Genomic DNA, 21039 nt, shown 5'->3' on the forward strand with positions numbered 1-21039 from the left:
TCATGTGTAATATTATATTTATGTTCACTGAACCAGTTCTCATAGTTCTTTTGGTGCGCCCTATATAAATCAAGTTACAGGTACAGCTGAGCATATATACAATGTATGTAGAACTGCATGTGTATCTATTTTTAATGACATATTTATTCTCCCTACGGGAGTCTTGAAAAAAATCCTGTGTACAAATGTGAGAGCACATTCCACATCTGGCTACTCCACACCTTCTAGTGCCTTTAGAGTTGCCTAACCAGTTACTGTTCGTATGGTTAGTAGTTTTATGAGTGACAGATCTAAGTTTAGAGGGCGCAAGGATATTTTTAAGGTCCCTATTTTTCTTATAGGTGAAAATAGGCCTAATAGGAAGGGAATTTCCTAAAATGGGATCCGCTTTAAGAATGTCCCAATGGGAATTGATCATTTTTTCTATAGCTTTGCTACCTTGATTATATGTGGTAATGAATCTAATATTATCATCCTTATTTTTATTTTTTATTGTAGGTTCAAGCATTTTTGATCTATCCATATTTTCCACTTTTCTTTTGGCTTTCTCTAACCGTTTAGGACCATACCCTTTCTCCTTAAATCTCTCGTCTAAAATGTAAGCTTCTCTCTTAAAATCTGATTGTAGTGTACAGTTTCTTTTTACCCGTTGGTACTGTCCTAAGGGTATATTCTGTTTCCACCTTGCAAGGTGCCCACTCTTGGCATTCAAAAACCCATTTTTATCTGTGGCTTTTCTAAAATTCTTAACAGCTACTTTGTTGTTGGCCGATTTAAAAAGAGTTAGATCTAAAAAATCAATATGTTCCTTATGCATGTTATGAGTGAACTTGAGATTAAAATTATTGTTATTGATGTGTTCAATAAAACAATTGACCTGTGACTTTTCTCCTTTCCAGATGATGAGTACATCATCAATGTAGCGATGGTAATGGATAATATTATTGTGGAAGGGGTTATTTTGCCAGATGTAGTCTGACTCAAATTTCCCCATATAAATGTTAGCGTATGAGGGCGCAAAGGTGGTACCCATAGCTGTACCCTGGTTTGTAAATAAAAGGTTCTTTCAAATTCAAAATAATTATGGTCTAGTATGAATTTAATACATGAAAATAAAAATTCAAATTGTTCAAACCTCATGTCACCGGCCACGAGGCTGTCCTCCACAGCCCGCAACCCCAAATGGTGAGGGATGCAGGTGTAGAGGGCAGTCACGTTGCAGGTGAGCCAGATGAAGTCCTCCTCCCAATCTAATCCTTCAAATGTATTGATAACATGGGTAGTATCTCTAATAAAAGATGGAATTTCTTTAACTATCGACTGCAAGAAAAAATCTATGTAGGTAGACAGATTGCTGGTAAGGGAGTTAATCCCAGAGATAATGGGTCTCCCTGGGGGGTCTATGAGAGATTTATGAACCTTTGGAAGGTGATAAAATAAAGGAGTGCTGGGGTGTGGTTCAACAAGAAAATTATATTCATCCTTGGTTATTATATTATCAATTTTGGCCGCTTTTAGAATTGTAATGAGTTTCTTAGTATATGTGTCAGTAGGATTGAAGCTGAGTCTTTTATATGTTGTTGTGTCGCTCAAAATGTTGGAGGCCTCTTTGATATAATCAGATCTATTCTGTATAACCACCCCATTTCCTTTATCTGCGGCCCTTATTACAATGTTGGTATCTGTTTTGAGCCTAGAGAGGGTATGTCTTTCCTCATGGGTGAGATTATCGTTAAATTTGTTAACCCATTTTCCTTTGTTCTTTTCCCATAGTTTGGAGAAGTCCTCATTAACTAACTTATTGAAAATACTGATGTATTCTCCTTGAGCACCTACAGGGTAGAAAGAGGATTTTCTTTTAAAATTGGTTGTAATGATCTTACTGTTATCTTCATGTATACTCCATTCTAGCTCTGACTCAAGAGGTGTACCTATATGTGGCATGGATAAACTAATGTTAGGAGGTGAATTGGTGGGACTGCTGTGAGAACCCAAAGGGGGAAGTTGATTGTGATTAAGGTGGTCCTGCCTGCTATTGTGAATTCCATACTGTATTGTATGAGTAGGAAGGGGCGGGTTTTTGACAAAATAGCGTTTCAAAGTGAGTTTCCTAACATATTGTTGTATATCAATGTAGGTTTGAAACTTGTTAGGACCCACTTTGGGGGCATAATTCAGCCCCTTGGCCAAAAGATTAACTTCACTTGTCTCTAATTTTCTGTCAGATAGGTTAAAAATATTATCTCTATTGATCCTATTTCTTTCCTTTTTTGTTCTTATTGTCTGTAATTTTCTTCCTGCTCTCGCTCCTCGCTTATTCTTTTTCGTTTTTGATTCTGAACTGAGGTGGAAAGATCTATTCTCTCCCTTGTTCTCTGGTATACTTGAGGGTCTATCAAAGGGGGTGGGGGAAATCCTCTCTCTCTCTCTCTAAAAAATGAGGCTCATATTGATTCTGATCTTTATTGTGATTAGAAATTCTATTGTTATGTGAATTAAAAGTTCTATCATTATACTGTTCGTATTGGTAGTTATCATTTTTAAAACATTCATCATCTGCATTTACATTTCATTGGACTTGGACTGTTATATACATATATGTTTTTTATTTTTATTTGGGAAGCGCTGAATATTGGTTGTGTGTTTTACATATTGTTTATACGGTACTGAGTCACTACTACACAAAGTAGAGACACGAAACTTACATGTACAAAAAAAAGTTAAATTACATTAGAAAGTAACAAGTCATAGATTTATTTATCTTTAAGATCTGCAACAGAAAATACATTAATTAAGCTACTTGTCCCAGACATATTATTAAAAAATCTGCAATATACATTTATTGAAAATGCTGACTCTATGGCCCCAATTTATCAAATGTCTGGCAGACCTGATCCGAAACTGCAGATCAGGTCCGCAAGACCTCGCTAAATGCGGAGAGCAATACGCTCTCCGCATTTAACATTGCACCAGCCGCCCCCTGCTGACTCGCGGCCGCCAGCAGGGAGGTGTCAATCAACCCGATCGTATTCGATCGGTTTGATTTACGGCGATTCCTGTCCGCCTGCTCAGAGCAGGAGGACAGGGTTATGGAGCAGCGGTCTTTAGAACGCTGCTTCATAACTTGTGTTTCTGGCGAGTCTGAAGACTCGCCAGAAACACAGCCTTTCAAGCCGTGGACTGGACTAGTGTTTTCCCCTCCAAGAAGACAGTATTATAAATGTAGTGAATAAAGTCCAGCGCTGAATTAGCATATGCCCTGTGTACATGCTTGGGAAGAGCTTATTAAAATATGGTAAAACTTGGAAGATAGCATTATGCTATGGTTTTAAGTTTGTTTAGATTTAAACTCTGGATCACATTTTATTTTATAATTATCAGTCACAATGAAAGGTATACAGGCTTACCTCTAAACAAAAGGTTTCAGGGTAGATAAATTAAGCAGCGGATGCGGCTTTCTACACCCATCGTTTCAGGCTAGCCTGAAACGTAAGTTAATAAGCAGTGGTCATAAGACCGATTGGCCACAAGTGTGCACGGGCGCATTGCACAAGCATTTCACAAGAAATGCTTGTGCAATGTTAAATGTATTGTTAGGATATATTAGCATTACTGACGCCATCTTGTCTTAGTTGCCATTTTGTCTTGGGCATCCATTTTGTCTAAGAATGGTTTATTATAACAGTTTATTATGTAGTGAGAAATATGCTGATGTTAGTGAGACTTGCATAGCTAGAATGGCCTTGTGAATGTTCCTGACAATGCGCCAGGAAGCCCGTTGTCTATGTAAGATGCCCAAACGACCTTGCTTTGGGCTGAGTTGTGCGCCCAGATGTCCTTTTATTATTGTTATAGAAATACTCCTTAACATTCCTCTTTTACCCAATTATTTTAATAAGCTTCTTTTGTTCATGAAATATGGTGTGAGATGATGTAATTATGAACGTGTCATTGTTTAACCCCATATGCTGTAATTATTGCCTATAAGAAGTGTTGTAGTGTTGTGCATCTTCTAATAAACAGAACTGATGTTAGACTGACTTGCTGCGTGGTCTAATTTTGGTTCCCGAGATATCTCGTCAGGTGTCCATTCGGATCCAGGTGAAGGTGTAGGATAAGGCCAAGTGCTGACTGACACTCCCCCCTGAAAATAACACCTAACATGTATGCAGTCGGCATTTAGCAAGGTCAAGCAGACATGTCAGCTCGACCTATAGTAAATCTACCCCTATATCTTTCCTATAGCAGGCAAGTAATTTAGAGATTTATCCAGCAAGAAAATATAAATGTCCGTATGACCTTCTATACCCAACAAACACATGAGAAATTAGTCATTTCCCACAAAGTTCTATAAACGGTAAAAATTGTCAAAAACTGTTTGGGTTGAAATATCTGTATCCACCAAACCAGCACAGAGTAGTCAAAATGTCCAAAGATAATAAAAACATATTCAACAGTTACACTTTAAACAGTCTCTTAAATGTCTCCAAAACATAAGTTCATAACTAGCACTTCTATGCTGGCTAATACCAAACCTGTAGCTCTGCCATGAGGTCCTAAACATTCCATCTTAGTGACAATCTAAAGACTGGAAGACACATCTCATGGGTTGTACTGATTCTTTACCAAATGTGAATATCTGACTGCTCTGAAAAACTGCAGTAGATCACATTCAAGTGGTAAAGTTAACAACTTGTAGTAAGAAAAATATTAAAGACTAACCTGACCTGGCTTAAAACAAATAGTAGCAGCACTGAAAAATGTATCCATATTCTCTATACTGTTTTTAGGAAGACAACATCAAATATTATGTCTAGAACATATGCGCTTAAAGGGATAGGAAAGTCAAAATTAAACGTGCATGATTCAGATAGAGCGTGTAATGTTAAGCCACCTTTAAAGCACATAAATGCCAAATATGCCCAGCACCGATCTTTCTTCCTTCTCTATGTGGGTACGTCACAATAGAGTATCTGAAACCTCCAGGAACATAATACAAATATAGTGACAGCACCACAGCTTCCAGCAGGTGAAAAGTTTATTGGAGAACCTAAGGCCACAGAAAAATGCGACGTTTCGGACCTACATGGTCCTTAATCATTGGTTCTCCAATAAACTTTTCACCTGCTGGAAGCTGTGGTGCTGTCACTTTTCTATATTAAGACACTTTTAAATTCACTTCTATTTTCAAATGTGCTTTGTTCTCTTGGTACCCCTTGTTGAAAAATAATACGCACATATCCTACACTAGTGGGAGCTGCTGCTGATTAGTGCCTGCACACATTTGTCTCTTGTGATTGGCTAACTATATGTTATCAGCTAGCTGCAAGTACTGTAATGCTGCTCCTTCAGCAAAGGATAACAAGAGAATGAAGCAAATTGGAAAGTTGTTTAAAATTGAATGTTCCATCCAAACTATGAAAGAAAATTTTGGGGTTTCCTGTCCCTTTAACAAGACGTGCCTGAAATGTACTTTATGTTGTTCAATAAATATAATTTGGCTATATAGGGAGTGCTTTAGTTTTCCCAACATTTGATATGTGTTAACTTTTTCACATTTGACATGTAAAGAAGTAAACAAACACTCACAAGAAGCTATAGGGATTTGAAAAAAATAAGGGTCATTGCATTTCTATTACATTTACAACTTGTCCGGCTGCTAAATATTCTGGCTTCTTAACATATGAACTATTTCCTTAAAGGAAAACACAATTTTTTTCTTTCATAATTCAGATAGAGAATAAAATTTGCCTCATTTTATTGGTATCCTTTGCTGAAGAAGCACACTGGAAGCTAGCTGAATGCACTGGGTTAGCCAATAAGATGAGACATATATGTGTAGCCACCAATCAGCAGTTCCTGTGTCTACCTATGTATCCTTTTCAACTAAGGATTCTACTTACAAATTAGATATTAGAAGTAAATTGGAAAGCTTTTTAAAATCACACGCTTTATCTGAATCATGAAAGAAAAATATTTATTATTTTGGCGTATACTTCCAGTGCAAATAAATGTATTCCCATTTCTATGTTTAGAACTTGGACAGGTTTACTGAGCGCATTTATTAACAGCACTAAGATAACATACCCTATAAGTGTTCTCTGTATCCCCAACACAAGCTGTTCTTCCAACAATTTCTTTACGTTTCTTCTGCACTGAATTATCCAGTCTCATTGATTATCCTACCAGGTCCCATTCACCAAAAGGCCTCAGTAAGTGTTGTTGTGACAACAGAGCGTTTAATTGTATTGTTCTGTGAACCATGAATATTCATTGCAGCCAAGAAACAATTAAACGCTCTGTCGCCAAGCATGTAAAGCCGAGGGAGGGCATGTCCAATCTGCAATCTGTCAGCCTGGCCGGCAGAAGGAAAGTGACATGGTGACTTAGTGATGAGAAGTTAAGACACATGAAGCACAATGTTTATACAGGAAGGACTGAACAATTAACTGTTTTGTAGCCTAATTGGTACTGACAGTAGCCTCTCTGCTTCTCAAAACAATTAGCTATTCTGTCCTTTGAAGATAACAGCACTAAAAGTAATATAAATGAAATGCACAGGTTCCACATGACACATGATTCTGCCACTGGCGGTGTTCTTTGTGACATGTTACGTACCGAACAAGGTGACAATAAATTTACCTTTCAAGCATAACAACTGAACAATTACCCACGTGCAGCTTGTCACTTGTAACTAAATAAAGACAGAGCCAAGATGAATTAAATACTATACCACATGTCCCCAAAGCAATATGAAAGGAACAACTGCAAAAAGCACATTAATTGTATAAATATATTCTGTTAAAGAAGGTGTTTTGTTTTAAATAAACAGCTTTGTGAGTATACTTATGGATCAAATATATAGAGGCGCTGGTCTTGAATCTCGTATATATAGACGTACACACTGAAGAAAGAAACTTGACTTGTGATTTGCAGGAGTTAACAACAAACTAATGTGCAGTATACTCACTCCGAAAATTTCAGAGTTCAGCTTCTTCGAAAGGATCTTTGTCCCAATTTTCCCACACTGTGTTTTGGTATTCCGATAAATTCGGAATCCGGCTCCTCAAAAGGTGATATATAACTTGAAATTACTTCCAAAAAGGCAGCAAAATACTTGTTGTAGCAAAACAAATATTTATTAAAACATGGTTAAAAAGCTCTTATTTATCTTGGCTCTACGCGTTTCAACGACTGAATCGTCTTTTTCAAGAGCAGTAAAAACCGAACAAGGTGACAATAAATTTACCTTTCAAGCATAACAACTGAACAATTACCCACGTGCAGCTTGTCAATTGTAACTAAATAAAGACAGAGCCAAGATGAATTAAATACTATACCACATGTCCCCAAAGCAATATGAAAGGAACTGCAAAAAGCACATTCATTGTATAAATATATTCTGTTAAAGAAGGTGTTTTGTTTTAAATAAACAGCTTTGTGAGTATACTTGGTTGTCAGTTGGTAAAGATTTAGGAGTGCACAAGGTTCTAAAATCATTGTATTTACTTGTATGTCTGTTTAAATTATGCTTGTCCCAGTCTTTATAGAATATATAATGTAACCAAGCCTTACAGTGTGCACCCCCAAATGGTGTTTTCTTAGGGGGAAGGGTTTGTTTGTTTAGTTTAAGCCAATGAGCCTCTACATAAACGTATTACAGGAAAACCCAAGAAGTAATGCGATTAATTATTTTAATGAAAGTAAAACTGAATGTTCTAATGCACTCACAGATCCACAACCACCACACCAGATCTGCAGTAAACATTGTGTGATCTGAATTCTCTGCACATGTCTGAAGGTCAGACACAAAAGCCACATGTAAAGAGAATATTGACAAAAGTGCTATACAACTGCCAAACACTGCAGTGCACATTAGCCGGGTTAAAGGGACATGAAACTCAAAAACTTTCTTTCATGATTCAGATGGAGAATACAACTTTAAACAACTTTCCAATTTACTTCTGTTATTTAATTTGCTTCCTTCTCGTGTTATCCTTTGCTGAAAGGTTTATCTAGGTAAGCTCAGGAGCAGCAAATAACCTAGGTTCTAGCTGCTGATTGGTGGCTTCAGATATATAAGGATTGTTATTGGCTCACCCATGTGTTCAGTTAGAAACCAGTAGTGCATTGCTGCTCCTTCAACAAATGATACCAAGAGAATGAAACAAATTAGATAATAGAAGTAAATTAGACAGTTGTTGAAAATTGTATGTTCTAGCTAAATCATGAGAGAAAATGTTTGGGTTTCATGTCCCTTTAACTACTAAAGGTATAAACGGACATATTAAAGAGCACTATTTGAACATGTTAAGATAATACATAAAGAAAGGTTATGTTAACGTGATTTACTTTGACAGTGAAATTAAGAAGTGGTCCTTGGGACAGCAGCTCAGTGGCCGATAAGGCCGTAATAAGGCTCGCCACAATGCGCTGAGGACAGAGGCACCATAAGATAGAGCAGGCAATTTTAAACAACTTTAGATTTTACTTCTATTTTCAATTCTTCTTGGTTTTCTTGGTATCTTTTGTTGAAAAGCAGAGACGTAGGCTTAGGAGCCGCCACATTTTGCAAGAATGTTACCTATCTGCAAGAGCACTAGAGGGCAGCACTATTTCATGCCATGTAGCGCTACAGATGCTACCTAGGTATCTCTTCATCACAGAATATCATGGGAACAAAAATTGAAAACTTTTTTAAAATGTTCCGACTGAATCACAAAATAACATTTTTGAGCTTCATATCCCTTTAAAAAGTCTTATTTAAATGTAACAAAGTAAAATAAACTTTTAGTATCCCCAAACATCAATCTAAAAGTAACAATATTTAAAGGGATACTAAACCTATTTTTTTTTTCTTTCATGAGTCAGATACAGCAGCAATTCTAAGTAACTTTCTAATTTACTCCTATTATCAATTTTCTCTCTTGGTATCTTTATTCGAAAAGCAGGAATGAAAGCTTAGGAGCCCATTTTAGGTTCAGGACCTGGGTAGCACTTGCTGATTGATGGCTAAATGTAGACACCAATCAGCAAGTGCTATCCAGGGTGCTCAACCAAAAATGGGCCGGCTCCTAACCTTTCATTCCTCCTTTTTCAAATAAAGATACCAAGAGAACAAAGAAAAAAATTATAATAGGAGTAAATAAGAAAGTTGCTTAAAATTGCTGCTCTATGCGAATCATGAAAGAAAAAAATTGGGTTTAGTGTCCCTTTAATATTTACACTATTCCCTACCTATCTTTTTATGTCTACATGGTATTGTCTTCTAAAATGCATTAATATAAAATGAAAACACCAATGAACAGAAGTTAAAGGGACAGTCAAGTCCAAAATAAATTTTCATGATTCAGATAGGGCATGTCATTTTAAACAACTTTCCAATTTACTTTTATCACCAATTTTGCTTTGTTCTCTTGGTATTCTTAGTTGAAAGCTAAACCTAGGCAGGCACGTATGATAATTTTTTTAGACCTTGAAGTACGCCTCTAATCTGAATGCATTTTGACAGTTTTTTTTAAAACTAGAGGGTGTTAGTTCACGTGTGTCATATAGATAACACTGTTCTCATGTACGTGGAGTTACCTAGGAGTCAGCACTGATTGGCTAAAATGCAAGTCTGTCAAAAGAACTGAAATAAGGGGGCAGTTTGCAGAGCCTTAGATACAAGGTAATCACAGAGGTAAAACGTGTATTATTATAACAGTGTTGGTTATGCAAAACCGGGGAATGAATAATAAAGGGATTATCTATCTTTTTAAACAACAGAAATTCTGGTGTTGACTGTCCCTTTAAATTGCTGCTTTGTAAACATTCTTAGCAATCCAGCAAGAGAAAACTGAGCATTTGTGTTTACTGCCAGGGACAGGATGATGAATTTATATGCTCAAAGCGTTATCTGACATCTGCTTTCTGGGCGTTTCTTCAGCTCAGATTCATAACTAATCTAATGTTTACCATATTTTTCTACCTTCAAATCTGCAAACAAACAAGCAGCCTTTCACAAACCTGCAGCAATAAATATCACTGTAGGTTTGATTTGCTATACACTGAGCCCATTAAAGCCAATTATCTACAGAAGGAAATTGAATAAGGAGGTTCCTTAGAATAAAAATGACAAGCCAAGCTTCTCCGAGGAACGGTGTACAATTTATATTTTGTGAGCGTATCAGGAAGGAAAAGTAACCGTTTTAATTAAGAATATTGGAATACAGTTCTAAGAAAATTAAGGTTTAATTAAAAAAAGAAAACATTTACAGAAACAGCACTGCCATTTCTAATGATGGAAATGTCAAATATTAACCCCAGTCCTTCTGCTGGAAATGATTGCAGTGGTTCAAGTGCGATGCAGCAGTCATTCAAGTTCTATTGGAGTCACTGACTTAATCTAAAAACAGAGCTTTCACTTTTCAAATGAATGGTTCCTTATCTTCCTTGCAAATAAGAGATGTAGAGTAGGTGCTCTACAAAATCCCAACCCTCTCAGCCAAAACTGACCAGTTGGTAATCATGCAGACGATTCCTATTGTTATGGCAATTATCTGCGTCCTCAATATGCAACCCCTAGATTGAAATGGTAGGGCTTTTCTCCAAACAAAGAGGTCCTGGTGACTGACATACAGGTGGCACCATAAGAACCTCCGATACCACAAGTATGGTGAATTACTGTTGCCAGCACACGCTTACTTATTGTGTACGACCCCACCATGCACCTTGCTCTGACAACACCACGTCAAAGCTACCAATAGGATAATAAGAATGATGATGGATTTCCCCATTTTGTCTTTAGACAAGGAAAAAGGTGCATACAGACTATAGCAGGTATCTCTTGTTGTTCTACAAACCCAATGAGATAAATCGGTCTATAGAGTAGATTGATTGCAAGCTCCTCAGAGCAAGGCCCACCTCTTCTTGGGCGCGATCCGATATAGATCGCAGTTTGCGGCGCAAGCGAGGGAACCGGCGTCGCCCACAGTTTCAGCTCGCAACTCGAGCTATCCCATATAAGTCGCCGTCAGATGCTAACGTGCCGTAAGTCTGACAAACCAGCGATGTCCAGAAATCTGCGCAAGTACAAATTTCTGGCGTCGCCAGTGACTTGCGGCACGTTAGAAACTGCCGGCGCCTATAAAACCTGACTAAAGTCTAAAACACCCGCACTGTCTAACACGCCTCCCTAACATAGCCCGACAAGTCTAACACGCCTCCCTAACATAGCCCGACACGTCTAACCCTCTATCCGCTATCCCCCCTCACTATCCTAACAATAAAAAAGCTATTAACCCCTAAACCGTCGCTCCCGTACCCCGCCGCCAGCTATATTATATCTATAACCCCCTAAAGTGAGCCCCTAACACCGCCGCCAGCTATATTAAAATTATTAACCCCCAATGTAAGCCCCTTACACCGCCGCCATCTCTATTAAAATGATTAACCCCTAATTTAATCTACCTACCCCGCCGCCAGCTATATTATCTATGTTAACCCTAAGTATATTATAGTTAATATAGGTATTACATTATATATATTAACTATATTAACCCTAATTATATTAGGGTTAATATAGTTAATATAGTTACTATAGTATTTATATAAACTATATTAACTCTATCTAACCCTAACACCCCTAACTAAATTTATATTAAATTAATCCAATTCATTTATAAACTAAAATATTCCTATTTAAATCTAAATACTTACCTATAAAATAAACCCTAAGATAGCTACAATATAATTAATAATTACATTGTAGCTATGTTAGGGTTAATATTTATTTTACAGGTAAATTGTTAATTATTTTAACTAGGTATAATAGGTATTAAATAGTTATTAACTATTTAATATCTACCTAGTTAAAATAATTACCCAATTACCTGTAAAATAAATCCTAACCTAAGTTACAAATACACCTACACTATCAATAAATTAAATAAACTACAAACATCTATCTAAAAATACAATTAAATTAACTAAACTAAATTACAAACAAAAACAAACACTAAATTACAAAAAATAAAAAAAGATTACAAGATTTTTAAGCTAATTACACCTATTCTAAGCCCCCTAATAAAATAATAAACCCCCAAAATAAAAAAAATTCCCTGCCCTATTCTAAATTAAACAAATTTCAAAGCTCTTTACCTTACCAGCCCTTAAAAGGGCCTTTTGTGGGGCATGCCCCAAAGAATTCAGCTCTTTTGCATACAAATACAATACCCCCCCCATTACAACCCACCACCCACATACCCCTATTCTAAAACCACCCAAACCCCCCTTAAAAAAGCCTAACACTACCACCCTGAAGATCTCCCTACCTTGTCTTCACCACACCGGGCCGAACTCCTGATCCGATCCGGGCGATGTCTTCCTCGAAGCGGCAAAGAAGAATTCCTCCTCTGGCGATGTCTTCCTCGAAGCGGCAAAGAAGAATTCTTCCTCCGGCGACGTCTTCCTCCAAGCGGCAGCAAAGTCTTCATTCTTCCGGCGGCATCTTCAATCTTCTTTCTTCGCTCCACCGCTGCGGAGCATCCATCCCGGCCGACTACTGAACTTGGAATGAGGTACCTTTAAATGACGTCATCCAAGATGGCGTCCGCCGAATTCCGATTGGCTGATAGGATTCTATCAGCCAATCGGAATTAAGTTAAAAAAATCTGATTGGCTGATTGAATCAGCCAATCAGATTCAAGTTCAATCCGATTGGCTGATCCAATCAGCCAATCAGATTGAGCTCGCATTCTATTGGCTGATCGGAACAGCCAATAGAATGGGGGTTTATTATTTTATTAGGGGGCTTAGAATAGGTGTAATTAGCTTAAAAATCTTGTAATCTTTTTTTATTTTTTGTAATTTAGTGTTTGTTTTTTTTTGTAATTTAGTTTAGTTAATTTAATTGTATTTTTAGATAGATGTTTGTAGTTTATTTAATTTATTGATAGTGTAGGTGTATTTGTAACTTAGGTTAGGATTTATTTTACAGGTAATTGGGTAATTATTTTAACTAGGTAGATATTAAATAGTTAATAACTATTTAATACCTATTATACCTAGTTAAAATAATTAACAATTTACCTGTAAAATAAATATTAACCCTAACATAGCTATAATGTAATTATTAATTATATTGTAGCTATCTTAGGGTTTATTTTATAGGTAAGTATTTAGATTTAAATAGGAATATTTTAGTTTATAAATGAATTAGATTAATTTAATATAAATTTAGTTAGGGGTGTTAGGGTTAGATAGAGTTAATATAGTTTATATAAATACTATAGTAACTATATTAACTATATTAACCCTAATATAATTAGGGTTAATATAGTTAATATATATAATGTAATACCTATATTAACTATAATATACTTATGGTTAATATAGATAATATAGCTGGCGGCGGGGTAGGTAGATTAAATAAGGGGTTAATCATTTTAATAGAGATGGCGGCGGTGTAAGTGGCTTACATTAGAGGTTAATAATATTAATATAGCTGGCGGCGGTATAGGGGGATTAGATTAGGGGTTAATAATTTTTATATAGGTGGCGGCGGTGTAAGGGGTCAGATTAGGGGATAGATAAGGTAGATGACAGCGGTGTAAGGGGTTCTAATTAGGGGATAGATAAGGTAGATGGCGGCGGTTTTAGGGGCTCACAGTAGGGGGTTAGTTTATGTAGATGGCGGAGGTTTAGGGGTTAATAACTTTATTAGGGATTTCGGGGGGGGGGATCGCGGTTGACAGGTAGATAGACATTGCGCATGCGTTAGGTGTTAGGTTTATTTTAGCAGATCGCGGTTGACAGGGAGATAGACATTGCGCATGCGTTAGGTGTTAGGTTTATTTTAGCAGCCAGTTTAGGGAGTTACGGGGCTCCAATAGTCAGCGTAAGGCTTCTTCTTACGGCTGCTTTTTGTGGCGAGGTGAAAATGGAGTAAGTTTTCTCCATTTTCGCCACGTAAGTCCTTACGCTGCATATTGGATACCAAACTGCGCGGGTTTGGTATACCTGCCTATAGCCCAAAAAACTACGGGCGACGGCAGAAATATACGCGCGTAACTTCTAGGTTACGCCGTATATGTGATACCAAATCCGTGCAAATATTGGCGTCGCCGGCTTTTGCGGCCGACGATTTTTATCGGATGGACCCCCTTGTGTTTTGTTTCTTCAGTTTTATGTATAGATATTACTTTTCTTAATATAAATCAGTGTCATTGTGTGTCCCTACTCATGTACCCAGCACTACATAACTTCTTACCAAGCTCCTGTGTCCCAGTTACAAACCTACATTTTCTACTGGGTGATAAAGGTTGGACTTTGCAAGAAAAGAAAAATACTCTCTTTCTCTACAGACATACCGTAGTGGATTTGAAATACACTATAATCGATAATGCATACCTACTTCCATGAGGTGGTGACAAAAGGCAAAATTGTTCATCAGAAAGAAGCAAGGTGGAGCAGTCTCATTTAGACTGGTATTGCTTCCTTTGATCTCTCAAAGTTTATTTCAATTATCTTCTAACGTGTTTTCCTTACAGGTTTTCATTGGTTTCCCTGACAGATTTGATCTACCTGTTTGTATATTGGTTAGCGCTAATGAATATAGGGGCCCCGGATACATATTTTATTATTATGTTCAAAATCAGAAGCCATAGTAATATATATATATATAACACTCTCACTTCAAGCCAACTTGCCAGGGTGCAAACAGGAACAATGGCTTGCACTCACTGGTCTTTTGCAAAAAACGTGCCTTTAATGTAACGTTTTGGGGGCCGTATCCCCTTCCTAAGACCTGATGAGGAAGGGGATACGGTCCCCGAAACGTTACATTAAAGGCACGATTTTTGCAAAAGACCAGTGAGTGCAAGCCATTGTTTTATATATATATAGTATAAAAGTATAAAAAGCATAAGCCACAGTGATTAATATTTTCTAAAAAGCAGGAAACGTGGTGATCTAGCTTTTCCCCACCCTGAACTAAACTGTTTTCTACTATATTGATAATTATATTGAAATAATGACAGGCTCATGTCTGCAATTCCTATGATATCATGATAAGCAGGGCATGGAGGTACATATGTTGTTATTAACTCTTAGTGTTAGTTGAAAATGCTAACAGGGGCCTTAATCTGTATGCTAAATGTCATGATAACTATTATGAATTGAGAGTAAGGTGCGATATAAGATCTGCTAGTACCGTGATTGACATTGAGCAAGTACTTTGGGTTAACCTGACAGCTGCTGTTACCTGCCAGTTAATGTTTCACATGATTGTATGATCGCTTCATTGCTTTTTACACGATTGCTACTATGTTTTTAACCTTTTAACGCCGTTATGCCGTTCTATTCCGTCATATTTACACTGGGCTTTAAAGCCGTTATGACGGAATAGAACGTCATATCAAACGGCTGTCCTGAAGCCTTCTGCGCTTCAAGGACTTGATCGCGGTCTGGAGGGCGTTCCTAGGGTTGTAGGGACGCCCCCCAGATGCGATCCAATAATTGAAATCTCGCGATCGTATGCACGATCGCGTAGTTTCAATTTGTCTACATCGGAACAGGTGTTCCGATGTAGACACTTTAACCCTGTCACGAAAGGGTTAATCGCTACTTAGTATACTATTGCTGCTTGATGTTTATGTTTGGTTGCTATGGCAACGAATGTACACTAATCAGCGTTGAGCTATCCACAGAAGTAATGTTGTAGTAGAGGGGGTTATCTATATACATTTGGTTATGACCCATCCTCCTACCGAATCTGTATCACAGACGATTTGTGTATATGCTGTATATTGTTATATTTATGTTTTGATTACGAAATATGGAGTTGCGTCTTGGCGCTCCATCTTGCAAATATTATATAAGTCACGGTGGGGGCGAGTATGTTGTTGTCATTTGTTGGTGTCTGACGAAGGGGGTGAAATCCGGAAACATTACAATAAAGGCAATGGCTACAGAAATCCTGGAGAGTGCATCCTTTTGCTTAAATGTTGTTTTACCTGTTGGAAGCACCCTGGGTTGATGTGTGAAAAAGAATCGTGAGTGCTTGCTTTCTTGAATTATATATATATATATAAACAAAAAAAGAAGCACTCACTGGTCTTCAGTCGACAAACGGATATATTTATTAGAATGTGACATTTCGAGTCTTCTGTCAGAAGAAGGGGTGTGTTTACCCTTAAACGTCACATTCTAATAAATATATCCGTTTGTCGACTGAAGACCAGTGAGTGCTTCTTTTTTCGTTTGAGATTGGATACTTACAGAGCACCCTGGCAGCTGTTGAACAACTTTTGGTGAGAGTGCACACACCCTGCAAACTTATATATATATATACATATATACACACACACACACACACATACATATACACAAATATACAGGAGTAGACAATATATACTGTACAGTATGGCTCAAGATAGATATACTTATATAATAATACAAGAATGCTATTGGGCCAGAAAGTTATTAATTAATAGATGCGCTTTTTATAGCTGACAGGCAAAGTGTCACGCTCCTGTGCATTACATAACAGAATCTAAGAGAAAACTCTGATTATGCTTTGAATGCACAGTAACTGCTCATACAATTCTTAAGCATAAGGAACACACAGTGTAATACTATGCAAATATATATATATATACACACACACATACATACATACACACACATCAAACTTAATAGAATTTAAGAGAAAAACGAGGAACCAGAGCTCTATGCCAAATTGGATTTATTCAAACAAAAAGTATGGAGCACAATCACAGTGTGCAAGGGGTGCTAGAACTGACGCGTTTCGCGCATGCTCACATGCGCTTCATCAGAGATATATATATATATATATATACACACACACACATCAAACTTAATAGACTCTAAAATGAGTAAAAAAAAAAAAAAAAAACTGTCATAGAACACATTACAATATAGCAAGTTGACTATAATGTGTAATGGAGAGAAAATATTGCCACTTTAAGATTGTGGTCTCAATGATACTAAAACTCGTTAGTAAAAAAAAATAAAAAAAATTCTCTATTTGGGGTTAAAATATTGAAATTTGTAAAGCACGAACCGATTACACAAAAATAGGGGAAATAATATCAAAAACCCTACCACGTAATTTTGTCACAAACAGAAAACTATGCAAGTGTCACCCATTTCCCCTGCGCTAGAGATAACTACAAAACCGCAGCTGCTCCTCTGTTAGGCTGGAGAAGCCACTGGAAAAAAAAGTGTTTGCAGGGAGAGCCTAAGGACAAACGCTGTACATACAACAGACAGGCCGAGGAACTAAAAGCTTGCGGCTCTATTTTTTTTCACTAAAGCGGCCCGGAATAGAAGTTAAGGTGAATGCAGTGCTTGGAAAAATGGACGGGTACAAAAGAAAACTCATTCCCAGGCAGCTATATTAATCCTACAGTAATGAATCTGACAAAATTAATAACCGAAAGCAGCGCTCTTGCTGCCAAGCATTAAAGTGAATGTCAAGTTTTGAATGCCAAGCACGGATTCATCAAACTTGACATTCACTTTAACAATCAGTATGAAACTAAAAGGGGCTTGTAAATGAGGAAGACTCCAAATATCAGGCATAATAAAAGGTTTATATAAACCCTTAAAGTAAAGGTCGAGTTTCATGTGAAAGTGCCCGGTTTTTAAAAAAACTATTAAAAACAAGGGCACTTTCATTTATGAAAATTGACATTTCAGCCGTTTTTTTAAAAATATACTTACCTTTTCTTCTTGAAGCCGCTCCAGTGCTTCACCAGCCGTCGCAAGCCTCTGCATACGTCAGCAATGCCGATTCCGGCATCCTCTAATCACGGCTCCCCCCCCCACGGGGTAATCATTGCCTGAGGAAACGCTGTGATTGGAGGAAGCCGGTTTCGTCATTGCTGGGTAAGTAAACAAGGAAGAAGCAGACGGGGCATCGTTTCAGAACGGCGATCCAGCGTTTCCGAAGAACAAGGTAAGTATTATTAAAATACGGTGCTATGTCAATTTTCATGAATGAAAGTGTCCCTGTTTTTAATAGTTTTTTTTTAAAAACCGGACACTTTCACATGAAAATTGACCTTCACTTTAAGAGCAAAAATGACAGAGTGTAGCTTTGTTTAGTCCCCTGGCTATGCTTACCGTTATCCAGTACCTTATAATAGCCTGTGAACTGTGTGAGTACTTGATAGGGACTTACCTTTAAGTAGCACCCCTCCACTGAGCTTGTCTGAAGCTGTATCCAGTAGAGCGCAAATCCAGTGCTTGTACATATACAGCAGAGGATCTTAGAGGAAATGACTTGATCCCACAGGGGGGGGGGGCTAAGGGACAGAGGGTAGCTAAGGCTGAAATCCCATAGGGATATACAGGTAGCCCTCAGTTTACGCCGGGGTTAGGTTCCAGAAGGAATGGTTGTAAATCAAAACCGTTGTAAATTGAAACCAAGTTTATAATATAAGTCAATGGAAAGTAAGGGAGATAGGTTCAAGGCCCCTCTCAAAATTGTCATAAGTAACACCTAATACATTATTTTTAAAGCTTTGAAATGAAGACTTTAAATGCTAAACAACATTATAAACCTAATAAAATAATCACACAACACAGAATATATAATTAAACTAAGTTAAATGAATAAAAACATTTGCTAAACAGCATTATAAACCTAATAAAATAATCACACAACACAGACTCAACTTGCATTTTTTCTGCTAACAGTTCTTTCTATGCATTCCGATCTGGACTGATTTATAGACAAGAAGATCTTGTTCCTTTGAAATCTGCTCGATAGCTCAGGTCTGGTTAAACTGATTAATATCAGCTTGCTTGGCTTTGCTGCAACATAAGCGGTCAGTTCCACCTCCTGGCTATTTTAATAAATGCACTGCTTTTCAATGCTTTTCAATAGCAGTCACATGACTGCATCATAACCTTGTATTCCTATGCTTCTATGTCCTTTAGAGTGCTGGAGATCATTAATTGCTTTTCTCTGAATCGCATGCGTTAGGGATAAAGGGTCTTTCATTGATCTGAGCTCCCAAAAATAATCCATTAGCAAATAGCTGGAGCACCTCTATTTTCAGCCTTCTCCTAGGAGGCCAAGAACCAAAATGAGAAGAGATGGAAGGTGGGAGGGATTGAAGCTCTTGTGTGGGTTCTTGGCCTCTTCCTAGTGGTGGGAATTGTATCTCACATGTTAAGGAATCCCTATGGGATATCATCCTCATACGAGAAAACTGCTCTAAATTAAATGTTCTGTCTGAATTTTGACTTTACTGTCCCTTTAATGGGAGATAAAGCATCATCCAACATATTCAAATTTAGTTATCTTTTTAATAATTTAAAATTGTAATTCTTTAAAGGGCCACTGTAAGTAAATATTTTCTATGCCTGTTACTAACTAACTACCCCAAATACGCTTTTTATCAATAGCATTTCATTAACATATCCCTACCGTATATCAGAAATCTTGTCTGCAAATTTAATTGTTTTCCAAACCCACTCCGTGGGTATCCTTTGCTCTGTACCAATCCGTTTACAATACCTAGGTTTCAAAATGACGCTTTAAACACAATTTCATTGGTTTAAGTATTTTGAACATGCAGTGCTGAAAATAGTGGGCAGGATAACGTGACATCATCGGGGAATAAAAGATATATTTTATAACGTTATGAAACTTCATTTTGGAGAAAATATAGGTCAGTAGGTTTTAATTAATGTTTATTAACTTTAATATGTTAGTTGTTTGTCTTAAAAATTATAACGGAAAGTAATCCTTTAAGAAGGCTTGGAACAAGAAGCAACTCTTTACACGATCCATACATACATTTGAATAGTCATACTCAGAATTTCTAGATCGCAGAGCTCTTCAGATCTGGATGTAGTACAGCTACAAATCAAGAATGAAACCCTCTAAAATTAAAGATTTATTTGTATATCAGGGAACAGATGGTAGTTTTATGAAAGTGTGGTAGACCCCAAGGACCCAGACCTCATTGCTGGTGGCAGTACCTGTCATGGGTTCTTTGGCACGAAGGAGATAGAAAAAAATTGGGGGAGCTACGCAGAAGTGTATAAATTGATGTTGGAAAGTTACTGCATTCTCCCCCAACCTGTCTTTAAGAATTTTTGGTCTTGGGTATTGTTGTCTCGTACAATGTTTGTGAATGTTAATTTTTGGAAATATGTTCAATAAAGAAATGTTCTAGGATAACATTTATATGTGGAGTTCAGCAAACTCAAGAATAAAGTAAAAACACCCAGCATCAGATGTCTCACCTGCAGCACTGTCTGAATCTTCACCCACACATCGGCCATGTCGTACAGCTTGATATCCCCATCTTGTTGGCTTGTGGGAGAGGTCACAATCTGTTGTAGATGTCCAAGAACCACTGAATGGGCAGCAGCAACGGCATTAAACTTATCAAACAGAAGTTCCAACAACTCTAGAAGCAACCTGGAAATGAACATAGTTTTGAAAGTGAGTATTTTATTAAAAACACATGACTACAGACTATATATATACTGGGGGAGGTAATTTCACTAAAGATTACCAGTAAGGGGAGAAACTTACTCAATTTTAAATAGAGCCAAAAGCCACATTTCTTACACAGCTGCTGCAATTTTTTTTTTTAATATAAAAATGCGTTTTTATGTTTTGTATATGTCTAGGAAAAATTACAAATAGCTGTGGCGCGATCTGTATTTCAGAGTGTTTAGTTAGAAGCTTACATGTAGGTCTGAAGAATCTGATTACTGCTTAATGACTGTAATACGTGCACAGTAAATCCTATTATTATTATACTGCATTCTTGTGTCAGCCTCCATTTTCATCAGTACTCGTGAGACCGTTAGCAAGACAATACACACACACATTATATATTTATATATATATATATATATATATATACATATACACACATTTGTAACGCGTCCGTCTGTGTCGCCAGTTGCACACGCATTCTCAAAGGAATATTGGCTGCGCAAAAAAGCCAAAAGAATGTTGCCTGTGCGAGGCAGCCAAAAGAATGTTGGCTGCGTGAGGTAGCCAAA

The 21039-nt window shown here is 37.2% G+C and overlaps 1 protein-coding gene across 1 annotated transcript in view; it reads right to left on the reverse strand.

Moving 5' to 3' along the window:
• The window catches only part of EXOC4 (exocyst complex component 4), a 1163948-nt gene that overhangs the window by 917674 nt on the left and 225235 nt on the right, over nucleotides 1-21039 (reverse strand). Inside the window, exon 7 of the mRNA XM_053716390.1 lies at nucleotides 20266-20443. Coding sequence (XP_053572365.1) covers nucleotides 20266-20443 — 178 coding nt within the window. The remainder of the gene's footprint in view (nucleotides 1-20265; nucleotides 20444-21039) is intronic.

Source organism: Bombina bombina, chromosome 6 (assembly GCF_027579735.1).
Source record: "Bombina bombina isolate aBomBom1 chromosome 6, aBomBom1.pri, whole genome shotgun sequence".
Classification (NCBI taxonomy): Eukaryota; Metazoa; Chordata; class Amphibia; order Anura; family Bombinatoridae; genus Bombina; species Bombina bombina.